Source organism: Microcebus murinus, chromosome 14, assembly GCF_040939455.1.
Source record: "Microcebus murinus isolate Inina chromosome 14, M.murinus_Inina_mat1.0, whole genome shotgun sequence".
NCBI lineage: Eukaryota > Metazoa > Chordata > Mammalia > Primates > Cheirogaleidae > Microcebus > Microcebus murinus.
This window is the reverse complement of record NC_134117.1, coordinates 39,548,996-39,562,074: the sequence shown is the minus strand read 5'-3', so window position 1 is coordinate 39,562,074 and position 13,079 is coordinate 39,548,996. Positions and strand designations below refer to the sequence as shown.

The window sequence follows — 13,079 nt, the reverse complement described above, 5'->3', positions numbered from 1 at the left end:
GTCTATTGACATTTTATTTAATGAAATTATTGTGTATTTTTCTTTTTGAGAAATCTTATCAAGATTTTATATAGTTGTCATAAAACTTCATAAGAGAAACAAACAAAAACCACAAGTTTTATCCATTTTATCAAGAAAAAAAAGGAAGAAAATACAGACTGATATAATAAATTCTAAGGGGGAAATAACTTAGACATAGAAGAAATTAAAAAAAATATATCAGGGACAACTTTGCTTTAATATGCACAATTTGAAAACATGAATGGATATTTTAAAAATACAGTTTACGAAAACTGATCCCCCAAAGCTAGAAAATCTTAAGAGACTAATCCCACAGAGGAAATATAGAAAGTTCTCAAAGGACTCAAAACTACACCAGGTCCAGGCAGCTTGACAGGATAATTGTAACTAAACCTTAGAGAGAAGATCATTCGCATGTTTATAAATCTCTCCCAAAAGGCCACTGTTTTCCTGGTAGCATACCCACATGGGACAGTTTTCTCTCTTCACAACTCTTACCATTAATCATAGAAATATGGTGAGTGAATTCCTAGTTTCTCATTGATAATTCTAGACTATTTTCCCTCCTCCTCCTTAATAGGAGATCTTCCTTTCAATCTCAGGTTTGAACAAAATGTAATACCCATTACTTACCTTGCTGTACAGATGACAGGTCCCTCCTGTGTTATCTCCTCTTCTTTCTAACCTCACACCCTATTGCCATCTACAGATCGGCAGGTCACATTTGGAAGAGTTTAGTTCCTACCTGCCTGAAATTTACTTCGATAGTACTCCTGTCAAAGTTCTTGTTAACTTCATATCCAATATGCAGTTTAAGTCATCTCCGATCTTGCAGCCGCTCTGACCAAACACCCTTACTTCCATCCTCAATGTCCCTCTTTCTGTCAAACTTCAAACTTAACCTTGAGCAACTCCTCTGTGGACTACCTTCAAAATGGATTCAGAAAACAACTGCTCCTGACACTTTGGTTATTAATATTTCAGTCCAAGCTACTGTACTTTCTAGTCCAGTGTGTTGAAAACATTTTCTAATTGGACTTGTGTCTGTGTCCCCTTCAATCTTTTCTCAACACAGTAGCCAAAGTGAACACCTCATTCCTTTACTTGAGCTCTCCAGGGCTTTCATAAGTCACTCTGGTAAAAGGAAGACTCATTAAAAAAGCCAGTGGGGCCCAGAGTGGTTTGCTGGCTGTCACCTGACATAGGACACTCCCTCTTGTCACCAATTCATATTAACCTCATCTCCTACTCGACTTGGCTTCCTTTACTCCAGCCTAGTCACTGCACCAGTCTCCTCTCTGTCTTTGAGGATCACAGCTACATTCAAACTTTTGAAATTGGTTTTCATCTCCTCTGAGACTGGACAGCTATTTCCTCAGATTTCTCTAAGGCCACATTTCTTTCATATGCCTGTAATAGTAAAATCTTCCTTCAGTTCAACAAACTATTTATTATATAACTATCATTTTTCACATTTTAGAATACAAAGATAAACATAGTACTGTTATTTGCAGGAAAAAAACATACAATAGAAAACAGAAAGAAGAGTATAAATAATTGAATTCAGTTTAACATGATAATTTTGAATTAAGGTAAATTCTGGGCTTTCTGGGACAACGATGAGGGTACTTATAGTGAGGGAGTACTAAGAAATCCTCCTATTACACAATAAGTTTAGTAGAATGAGTGGTGGCTAACCAGCTGACAAAAATATGTGGCATTATTTTCATAGCCTCAGAGATCAGAAAGAGCTTGGTGTTTAGGGATAATTACAAGTCAGTCAGTGTTACTAGTGCATAAACAGATTAAATGAGGGGGTGGAAATTTAAAGGCTATTTCACAGAAAATTTAATCTGTTTTGTTACAAGGCTTGGACTTATCCAATCAATGAAAGGAATTCTGGGAGGACTTTAAATTAGAAAGTCATCTGAGAAAATATCAATTTTGGGGAAAACACTCTGATTTCCCTATGGAAAACATTTCAGTGGGACAAAGCTAAAGACAGAGAAATCAGGTAGAACACCACCACTGGAAGAGTCTAGGGGGAATGCTGCTGATGGCTTGAACTGGGTATGTATGTTAAGAAGAATGGATAGATGGAATTGTCAAGAAAATATCTCCCAGGATTTTGTCTAAGGTGACTTGGTAGCAATGATGTCCAGATGGTGTGTGTGACTTGGGTGAGTAGATGAGTTTAATTTTAGACATATTTTATTGGATGTGGTCATAATTAACATGCCCAGAAAGCCAATCGATGTACAATTGGCCCTGATGGGCTCCACATCAGTTCATTAAACCAACCATAGATCAAAAATATTTGGAAAGAAAAATTGTGTCTGTACTGAACATGTATAGACCTTTTTCTTGTCATTATTCTCTAAACAATACAGTATACCAGCTATTTACGTAACATTTACATTTTATTAGGTATTATAAGGAATCTACAGATGATTTAAAGCATAAGGGAGGATGTGTGTAGATTATATACAATACTACATTATATAAAATACTACATCATTTTGTATCAGGGACTTGAGCATCAGAGGATTTTGTTATCCACTGGGATCCTGGAACTAGTCGTTCCTTGGTAAGGAATGAGTATATATACCTGAACCTGATAAAAATGGCTAAGGGCTCTTTCTTGGAAGAAAGCTATAGAATACTTCTATATAATGAATAGTTACAGAGTCTCAAGAGTCAAATAAAGTTTAAATAAATTTTAAATGAGAGCTTCATTCATGCTAGGTTATTCTGAAGAGGAGTTAAGGATGATTGGTATTTTGTTGAGCATGTACTATAGGGCCGGCCACCATGCCAGCTATTTTATATACATAATTTCTAATCTTAACAATGACATTGTGACTTTTACATAATTACATTTATTTTTACAGTCCATAAATCTGAGGCCAAAATAGGATACTTGACTTGGCTAAGCAATTCCTCAAACCCCAAGTTAACAAGTACTAGGACTCTTAGATTTCATAACACTTTCTTCTAGTCTGTTCCATATTCATAATCATTGTAATTACCGTTTTGAAGAAAAATCACCATTGTTTACTAGCTACACTAACAATGCTAACTATAGGAAGAAAAATTACCATTGTTTACTAGCTACACTAACAATGCTAATTATAAGAACAAATCACCATTTTTTCACTTAAACTTTCATTAAAGTCCTTCAATAATCATAAATTTATTTTATAACATATATTTTGTTTACTACTGAAGATAGTGGTGTGCAAAATAGATCTGATCTGACCTATATGTGCCAATATATTATGATTATTATGTTTGAAGTGCTTTAAATAACTCAATTGATTATTTAATGAATGAGATTTTATAATCCACTTTTTGCTTAGTTCCTACTTGGAAGACATATCACTGATTTTCCTGGATAAGCCATTGCCTACAATCATCAGTATAGTAAAAGTTTTTTAATTGAGTAAAATTGTATTCCACTTCAGAAAGAAAGTGCTATTCTCAGAATCTGAGGTTACAAGTCTTTCAGTGATAACAGACATTTAGTTGAGGTAGCCTCGCTTTAAACAATGACTTGGATACTAAAAGATCACCTTATAGTGTTTTGTGAAACATCTAGTGGGACTTGCAAAGAATAAAATCCATAAAGAATAAAATCCATTCTACCTGCTGGGATAATGTCATGTTCACTGTAGGATAATGACATTTGCTGTTTTCTGGGGGGAAATTAATCATTCAAATTAAACTGATGAAAGAACTGAAGAGTTATGAGGGTTTGCTTTCAGTATTTCCTTTAGAAGGAAGATACTATTTGAAAATTATGAACATAAAAATATAAGTGGTGATACACTTTACAGATTGACCCAGACAGCAACAGTGGCATGTAAACCTAATTAAATAACATCCAAAAACAATGGAAGCAACTTTCTGAATTTGGGCAATATTCAGTAATATTCTGTTCAGATTGGCAACCTCAATTCATAAAATTAAATAACACTGACTCTCAAAATAAGGGCCATATGAATTAACTATTTATACATTTGTCATTCCAATTTAGTAAACCAGCTAAAGATTAAGAGTGAGAGGAGGAATAGTTCATAGTTTTTTGTTTTGTGTCATTTTGTGTTAGGATTTGATAAACATAAGATAAGAGACAAAACTGCAAGATTAAAAAAAGGTATTTACTCTAGTAATATATGTAGATCATCTATAATTATTAAATTCAATAAAATTGAATAAATATTTATTAAATTGTTATATGAATAAAGTATTACTGTGCAGTATTTATGACAATATAGAAAATAAAAGATTATAGCCCCTGTCTCCAAATAGCTTATGATAAAACTGTAATAAAATGATTGATGCATGGCATAGCATACTTTTTTTATAAATTAATTCCCAAAATTTTTAATGGAATCTAAGGCTATATTTATTAATAATTTTAACATTAGATTAAAAAATGTACTCTCAAATACAATTTTTTTTCATTTTAAATATATTTTAAAATCTTTACATGCTCTATTGAATATTAATAAAGAACTCATGGAGTCTTTGTTTATTCATTTATTTTAAGAAAAATTTACTAAGTTCCCACAAATCCTAATCTCTTGGGTAGGCACCAGAAATGTAAGACAAGTGAAATGAAGTCTCTGCCTGCATGACATCAGATGGAGGCACAAATAAATCCAGATAGGGCATAGGAGGCAAATAGAAGTGCAGGTTCACTTGAACATGAATGGTTATGGGATATCCAAGTAGAGGAAATATGAGCAAAGACAAAGAGATACGAGAAAGCAGTATGTTATGGAACTGTGAAAGACTTTGCATATTTGATCATATCACTGACCTGCTTAAAAGCTATCAACTAATCTTCATTGCCAGGATGAAGTTTATAACAATAGGTGTAGCACATGAGTGTCACCTTAACTCTCTCCAGCCTTAACTCTTACACTGCCCCATTTATATCCTTCTCTTTAGTTGTACAAAAATTACAGTTCTCATACTTAATGTTCTGTAAATGCATTTTCCTCTGTCTGCAATGCCACATGGTTTTTACATGTAAATACATCTTGTGTCTGAAACTTTGCCCTTGTAACTTATCCCGAAAAGTCTCCTCTCATCTCCCTCATATGTTGGTTTCAAATCTGAAGTCTTTGTTCCTGCAGATTTCTATATGTACTTCCAAAACAATTGAATAGAATCTGTGAACTCTAAATGTAGCTTTTCTAGCACAGATTGGTTTGAAACAAAAAAATAAAACAAAAATCAGTAATTTATCTGTCTGAAATCCACTAGAGAAGGCAATATAAACATCTATAACCTTCATCTTAAAAATAAGATATAAATGTAGAATTACACATACACACCTAGTAGCACATATCAACACATTTAATATTAGACTGCGATACAAATTGTACAATCTTCTAAATGCCAATGACATCATCTTATTACAACTGATTATTATTGTAAATGACACCATTTCCAAAGTTAAAGCATCTTACATCTATTTTTCCAAACTCTTCTTTATTCATTTTTTTTATTATAAAAGCTACAAGTGAAGTTTCATTTATGGTATAAATAATTAAAATTATGATATAGTCTGAGTGAAAAACTTAAAATAATTTGTGGTTTTCTATAAGGTAACATTATGTGTTAGAAATCCAGGATGTTTTATATTCACACACATCAGATAAGTAAAACTTCCTCGATTTACTTCCCAAATTTGTTCTTGTGGGATGTGGTTAGAAAGAACAGTCAGATTTTGAATTCAGAGGCCTTGTCTTTTAGTTTATCTATTGTTGCTAATTAATTTTGTAACCTTGATTCAGTCACGTATTCTTTCTGCTTTTTAAATCCTCCTTTGTAAAATGAGAGATAAATTAGATGGTTTCAAGGCTCTTTTAAAATCATGAGTATCTGAGAAATACATTACCTCCTTTGTTCTACTCTGACCTTCATTACCAAATGAGAAATCATAAAGCTTTATGATTTTCATTTTTATAAATAGAGATTTATCTACATTATACTGGCTATATTACAAAAATAAAATTTGTGTTATATAGATGCTCAGTTTTATGCATTAAGACTAGCTATAAAATGTAAATACAAAACACTCACATAAAATATTATTTATCTGGTGACTGCCTTGTTTTATTATGTACTTAAATGATGCTGTTGAATTACTACTATTTATTACAGTATTAACGCTATCATTTTTTTGTGAATATTATTGGTATTCAATTTTAGGAAAGCTGACTCTGACACTATGCTGACATCAGAGATAAAAAGGAGATAGCATTTTAAAGGGCAATAACCCTCAAGAAGGCTGGTGCTTATTTAAACACATTGTAGGAAAGAGCCAGGATATTGAAGATGAAAAATGTAAAACCTTGAAATATGATATTTCCCAAATAACTCTAAGATTCAAGTCCAAGAGGAAAACAATAATTAGCAATTCTAGCACTTGATATATCATGGAAAGGAGCAGAGGAAGCAGAGGAGTAAGGACAGATCAAAGAGATGGTCATATTGGACAAAGTTGTTCTCTGTCTTCTGTCTTGGGGGCTAGGGTCCTTTTTGTTTGAGAATTTTAAAGTTTTCTTCTCCGTGGCAAATACATAAGAGCCTCATAAAAGTTAAAGGTTTTTATTGTAGTATTGTGAGTGTAAACAGTTGAGCCCACCAAAATGGCAAAATAGAGGGAAGAGAATAAGGAAATATACAAAGTGTATATACACAAAGTTTAGTATAAACTGTATTTCCATAAGCCTCAAGAGATTGTTATTCTTGTAAAGCCTTTGTAAAGTATTCCATACCAGTAAGCTGAAGCTCTATAGAATATCAAAAGCAGAAAGGCCTAGATTTTGGAAAGGAAGCTTTGAATTTGATGGGTATGTTCCAGGTCAAAAAAATGTTAATTAATGAGAGAACTCTTGGCTCCAGAGTTACTGAGGACCTTAGATCAGGACCTTAGATTCCTGTACAAGAATCTCCTGGGATGCTAATTTTAAAAGCAGATGAGTCTACATGTCATACTCTCCAGAGATTCTGGAGCAGTAGTCTTCAAACTCTAGTGTGTACAACTAAAACCTTGGAAGTCTGTAAAAATGTAGATTCTTATAACTCACCCCAAGATTTTGACCCAATATGTTCAAACTCTAATACTACCATACCCTACACTTGGGAGGGATGAGGAGATAGCATCCTCTTTTCAGTATTTAACCTAGAAAAGGATGCAATTAAAATGTCTAAAATATTATAAAGGATATGAATAAGGTAAGTGTAAGATTGTTTATACCAATCATGGAATAGAATAAGAAGCCTTATTTTGAACAATTTATCAATAATAAATGATAAATGTTTTATATACATGTATGTATACATATGTACACACAATATAAAATCTTATTTAATCCTGATGCTAACCTTGGATGTAATTATTATTCTCGTTTTTCATATGAAAATAGTGAAGCTGAAAGAAGTAATTTGCCCAAGTTCACAGAGTAGCAGCATCAGAATTCTAACCCAAGAATATCTGGATACAAACCTTGTACTCAACATCACTCATCTACAGTTATTGCCAATAATGTTATAGGACTTGTCATACCTAGAAAATGTGCTGTCAGAAAAATGGAACATATTTATAAAATATTTTAAAGACCTGATGAATAACAGATGCTACAATAAACCAGCATCTTTAAGGGTAATATCAGGGAGAGTGTTATACATTTTGGGGCCAGATCACCACCTAATAAGTAGGATGTTAGGTCTGCATCAAAATGACAATTTCTTTGTACCCACAACATGGAGGGTAAGAATCTTTGCAATGCATATATTTTATAATTTCCTATTATTTTGCATTCAGATTAATAATTATAAGCCTGTAAAAATATTACATTATCTATTTTAATCTATTTCAAACATTTTACTTTTATAGGCTCAGTTGTTATACACATACACACATACATATATATATATTTTAAGTAAAGAAAAATTTTAAAGAAATTAGAATTTGATTAATTTTATTGGCAAACTTTAATAATAAATACAGTGATAAAATCAGAGAGAAGAATCAATACAGGTATTTTAACTAATTATAGATGTCTATAATATTTTAATTTAAAATGAGATTACTTTGGAATAATATTGTGACAAGTGTAAGCCTGAAATTCCTTACAGTCACTGTATTTCCTTAAAGATGTTCAAAACTCTATAGGTATCTAATTGAGGATACGCTCAGAAACAATTTGAATTCAGGCATATTATAAAGTGATAAGCTATAAAACCAAATTTTAGTGCCAATGATCTACATTTATCTTAAAAGCTTTTTAAAAGGTAGAATGATTTTGTTAGTAATCTCAGAAAAATGTTTTTGGTGACTATGTCTTTTAATTGAAGCACTTAATAAAAAGAGCTTTGGGCTACTTTATAAAAATTCTAGCCCCCACATAGAAATTATAAGAAATGTGTTTTGAATAAAAAATTATGATGTTTGTCAAAAAAAATTTACAGCATCTCAGTGGTAGTCATTTATTTATAACAATGCCATATGTATGTATTTTTTAAAGTAGAAACATGTGTATTTATAAGTTGTTCACTTATAAATTCACAGGTCTCATTAATATATTTTAGCCAATGTTTCTTCTTCACAAACCTTGAACACCTTGCTTCTTCAGCTTTCATTTTGTAGGGAAATTTTAGTGTTCAGCGACAGCAAAAAAGTTAATTATGTCAATGCTAATATTTTCCCTTAGAATAATAAAGTATCTTATCCTTCAAGAAAATTCACTGTCAATGTAAAGGATTAATTAAATCTAATTTCTAACTTCTCATATTATACTTTTTAAAGAAGATTTAAACATGTATTTAGTTTTGTTTGCAACTATTTTATGCAAGGATTACTTATGATCCTGACTCCTGACATACACTTACATCAAGCCATTGATGTCAGCAACAGAACTAATAAAACACAGCTCATAATTTGTTTTTTGTGTTATTTTAATCAATACTCCCTCTGCTGGTTTAATAGGAAGAGAGCCCCAAGGACAGCTCCTATTATCAGATGTTTACAGAATGTTTTTTGCTATTAAAGAAGCATTAAAAAACAAAGTCAGAAGTCAAGGCAAGTTAATTTATTAGCTTTATTTGTATAGCTACTCCTTTTTAATTCACACTATTAATCTAAGTAGGAAAAATAGAAACTGAAGGCAAGCCCTTTCCTATCACTAAGGTAATTTCATAAAAGCTTTATTTTTTTGTGGTGGTTTTTTCCCCATCCTTTTATTCTGTTTTCATTATTTTTTATGAAGGTTGGAAATGCTCTTTCCTGTAAACCTAATAACTGAATAAAGAATTCAGTTTAGCATTAAATGTTATGTAGATCTGTAACCCCTCTTGTTCATTCTTTCTTTCTGTACAGGCACTCCATATGCACCGTGTACATTGAAGTACTTCCACCAAATAATCAAAGCCCTCCTCGCTTCCCACAGCTGATGTATAGTCTTGAAATCAGTGAAGCCATGAGGATTGGTGCTGTTTTATTAAATCTACAGGTATGCTTCTTGAGATATGTGTCTGTGTGTGTATGTGTTTGCGTGTGTGTGTATAAAAATTCTAAAGGTGCAAGCTTGAAGTCATATGAGTTTATTATATTTGTATGTGGAAGGAAAAACCTCACATGCTTGCTTACACTATGGTGAATGAAAATTACATATAGAAGGGAAAGCAAGAGTAATAGGGATGGAAGGTTTCCACGGCTAATCTATTCTATTGATTGCCACAGTTGAAGAACTAGCATTTGGCTGTCAGGGATTAGCTGCCATTGTTATACTAGAGAATGAAGGGATTGGAAATATGTACTTGAATATTTTGTACTTTGCATCCAAATAGTCTGCAGCTGATGATTCTGTCTTGAATGCTTTTGTCCAGCTGGATTTATTTTTGTTACAGTGTTGTATCAGGGAAATGACCTTAGATTCAAAGTGTGATGGTAGTTTTAGGTAATATTTCCATTTTCAGCTAGAGATTCATGGGTATATGAGTTACCTGTAAGATGATAGCTTGGTTTTCAATATTTATATATTTCTGACCAAAATACCTTTGGCCATGGAAAGCTCTACCTTTAACTGAATATGTTGTGCTTCAAATTGTACTAAATATGGTGTTGCCAATTGTCACTTACTCTAATAATCATAAGAACTATAACATGACATATTATTTTACATATCTTCTGGCATTACATGGGAATAGCAGAAGTTGCTGATATGAGAATTCAGGAAGCTGGCCTTGAATGTTGGGAGATATTTTAATGTGACTGACCCAGGAAAATTCCAGCATCAATCTTTACCATCAAATGAAGTGACACAAGGCACAGCTACATTTTAGTCAAATACCATTTAAATATCCATACTCTCTTGCCAATTCTTGATGACATAAAAGTAAAGATTCCATAGAATGTTTGTATTGAAAATGATTTAAATAGAATGAAACATATAAAACTTAATTTTCCAGATGTGCAAATTGAACCAAATAGAAAGTGCCTAGGATCAATTGATTTTCTTCACGTCTAAAACTAGGCTTTTTCCATTATATCATACTAATTACTTGTGGCTGCCAAAATTTGGTTGGCATTACCAGGTTCTTCTCTGTGCCTTAGCTCTAATACTTATTTTGTTGCTTCTCTACAGCTAACTAGAGAGAATTTACTTTAATTCTTCATTTACTACTGAAACATGGGAAACAAAATTATGTAAAAGTAAAGATACCAGTAATAAGTAAATTAGGAAGATGTTAGTGAATAAATTAAAAAGAAAGTAAATATATATATATATGTAAGTTTCTTTAGGGAGAAGAAAAGAGCTGTTGTACTCAAACTGTTGTACTGACAAAGAATGGAAAAACTAAACATTAAGACATATTTATTTAATGAAATAATGAAGATCTTTGTTTTTGCACTCATGGGAATTCATTTATTGAACCAAGAAGAAAAGAAAAGAAAAGTAAAACAAAGTTAAATCTCAGATTTTTAAGATTTAGGTCAAGAAGTTATAGATGTTTCATATTTAAATGTTTCTTAAGAATGTGCCTTTATATAATTTAACTTTCTCTGAGATAAAACATAATTTTACTTGTAAGTTGGTTCAGGTTTCATTTTAATAAATTCCAGAAAGATCTAGGAACCATATGATAGTTGAATAATTCTACCTGTGAGTTAAAGATGAAAAGAAGTTGGCCTTTTTCATATCTTAAATTTCTCTGGCACAAAGGCTGAAAAAATACTTGAAATGACATTTCTATTCACCCTTTGTGCTTATGGTAGAAGCAAAAGAAAGGGTTCCAGTTACAGTGCAGTCTCTGTTAGAAAGAATGAAGGTGACACCAGCGAGGTATTTTTCACAGACCACCAACCACCCACTTTTGTTCATGATCAACTGAGACTGAATTTAAACTAGTGACCTAAAAGTTGAAAAGCTTCCATCAAATTACTCTTCCATAGACTTCTAATAAGAGGATGTATTAGAGCTAGTCTGGCTGCCTGTGGGCCCTCCAGCCCCAGCCTTTTCACACATGTAGCACTACCTACTGGGGACTCACTGCTCAATTTAGAAAGACAGGATTTGTGGGGAAATATATTTCCAACAATAGCAGCTGACTGGCTTTTTCAAAATAATCTGTTTTGACTGAGACCAAAAGAGTTCCTTTTCAGACAACAATCCTTGTTTGTCCCCCTCCCCCTTCCTTTATTAAGTATTTTCCTTTCCTTATATCTGAAGCTTGTTTGAGATTTTCCTCAGTGTATTAATGCTGTTTTGCCTGACTTCCATATTGCTGGTGTTTAGTAGAGGAAAATGTTACCCAAAGGTGTTTGCTTTCTCAAACCTCTTATGCTGATCAGGGTTAGTTTTAGGTGGGATTGTTTTCTCCAGAGTTGGTCAGATCTTGTTCAAAAGCACAATTACATATAATTCTGACCTGCCAGTGAAACCTGGTACAATGGTGTGATGGGAATAGATCACACTGGGATCGTGAGAGCCAATTGTGTGTATCTCTTCCCTACTCTGTGTTCAGTCCTGTCATTTTGTTAGCTTAACATTGGCCACTCTGGGCATATTCATGCCACAGGAATTGGCAAATGCAAGAAATCAGTGGCCTTCACTCTGGAGCTTGTTGTGAAGCATTTACCAGCATGCCACCTGATACAGAGCTAATTTCCTCAAGTATTTAAATCAATAAAATATCTTGATCCCTATGGCTTCTTCCCTTTTTGTCGCTCTGATTTTTTTATCTATTTTCATCACACCAAAGGAAAGGCAAAACTACTAAATAAAGCCATGTGTTGTGTTCAAATACACAGGTGTTTCTCTTTTCCTGACAAGAGTATTATTTCCTTCCAAATTACCCTTCATATAATTCACATTTCCTTTGACACACCCCACCACCATTAGCATAATCCTCCTTTCTTACATGTAAAAGCCCCCATATCATCCTTATCCTCATCCTCATCAAATAATAATAGAGTTGATCCTTGAACAGCACAGGTGTGAACTGTGCAGGTCCACTTATTTGTAGATTTTTCACAGGATGTGAAACCTGCCTAAATGAGGGGCCAACTTTTCATATACATGAGTTCTGCAGGGCAGACTGCCAGACTTGAGAATGTGCAGATTTTTGGTATACCTGGAGGTCCTGGAACCAATCCCCTGGTATATCAAGGGATGACTGTAGTTAACAAGAATTTGACATTAATGTTGAGTCAGGCACTGTCCAAGTTCTTTACTTTAGATTCTTTACTTATTGTATCAGTAAGGATAGCTAGGTTATATTGTGTACACCCACAAAATCTCAGTGATTTGAAACTGATAAAGATTTGTTTCTTATTCACATTGTAGGTCCATTATGGATCAACTCCAGCTCTGTTCTTCATCATTTTCATTCTCCTTCAGAATGTTGGAGAATCTTTTATATAGGAAAATGTTCTAATAACAATCAAACAAACAAACATTCTCTCTATGCCAGCACCAGAGGGAAAACAAAAGGAAGCAAGATAGGAATGTAAGATCATTCCTACCTCACTCAAGTCC

The 13,079-nt window shown here is 33.0% G+C and overlaps 1 protein-coding gene across 3 annotated transcripts in view; it reads left to right on the top strand.

Moving 5' to 3' along the window:
- PCDH15 (protocadherin related 15) overlaps positions 1 to 13,079 on the top strand; it is a 1,489,951-nt gene that overhangs the window by 1,232,341 nt on the left and 244,531 nt on the right. For all 3 annotated transcript variants that reach the window (XM_076010005.1, XM_076010003.1, XM_076010004.1), the window contains one exon: positions 9,419 to 9,551. In XM_076010005.1, the coding sequence (XP_075866120.1) occupies positions 9,419 to 9,551 (133 nt within the window). The remainder of the gene's footprint in view (positions 1 to 9,418; positions 9,552 to 13,079) is intronic.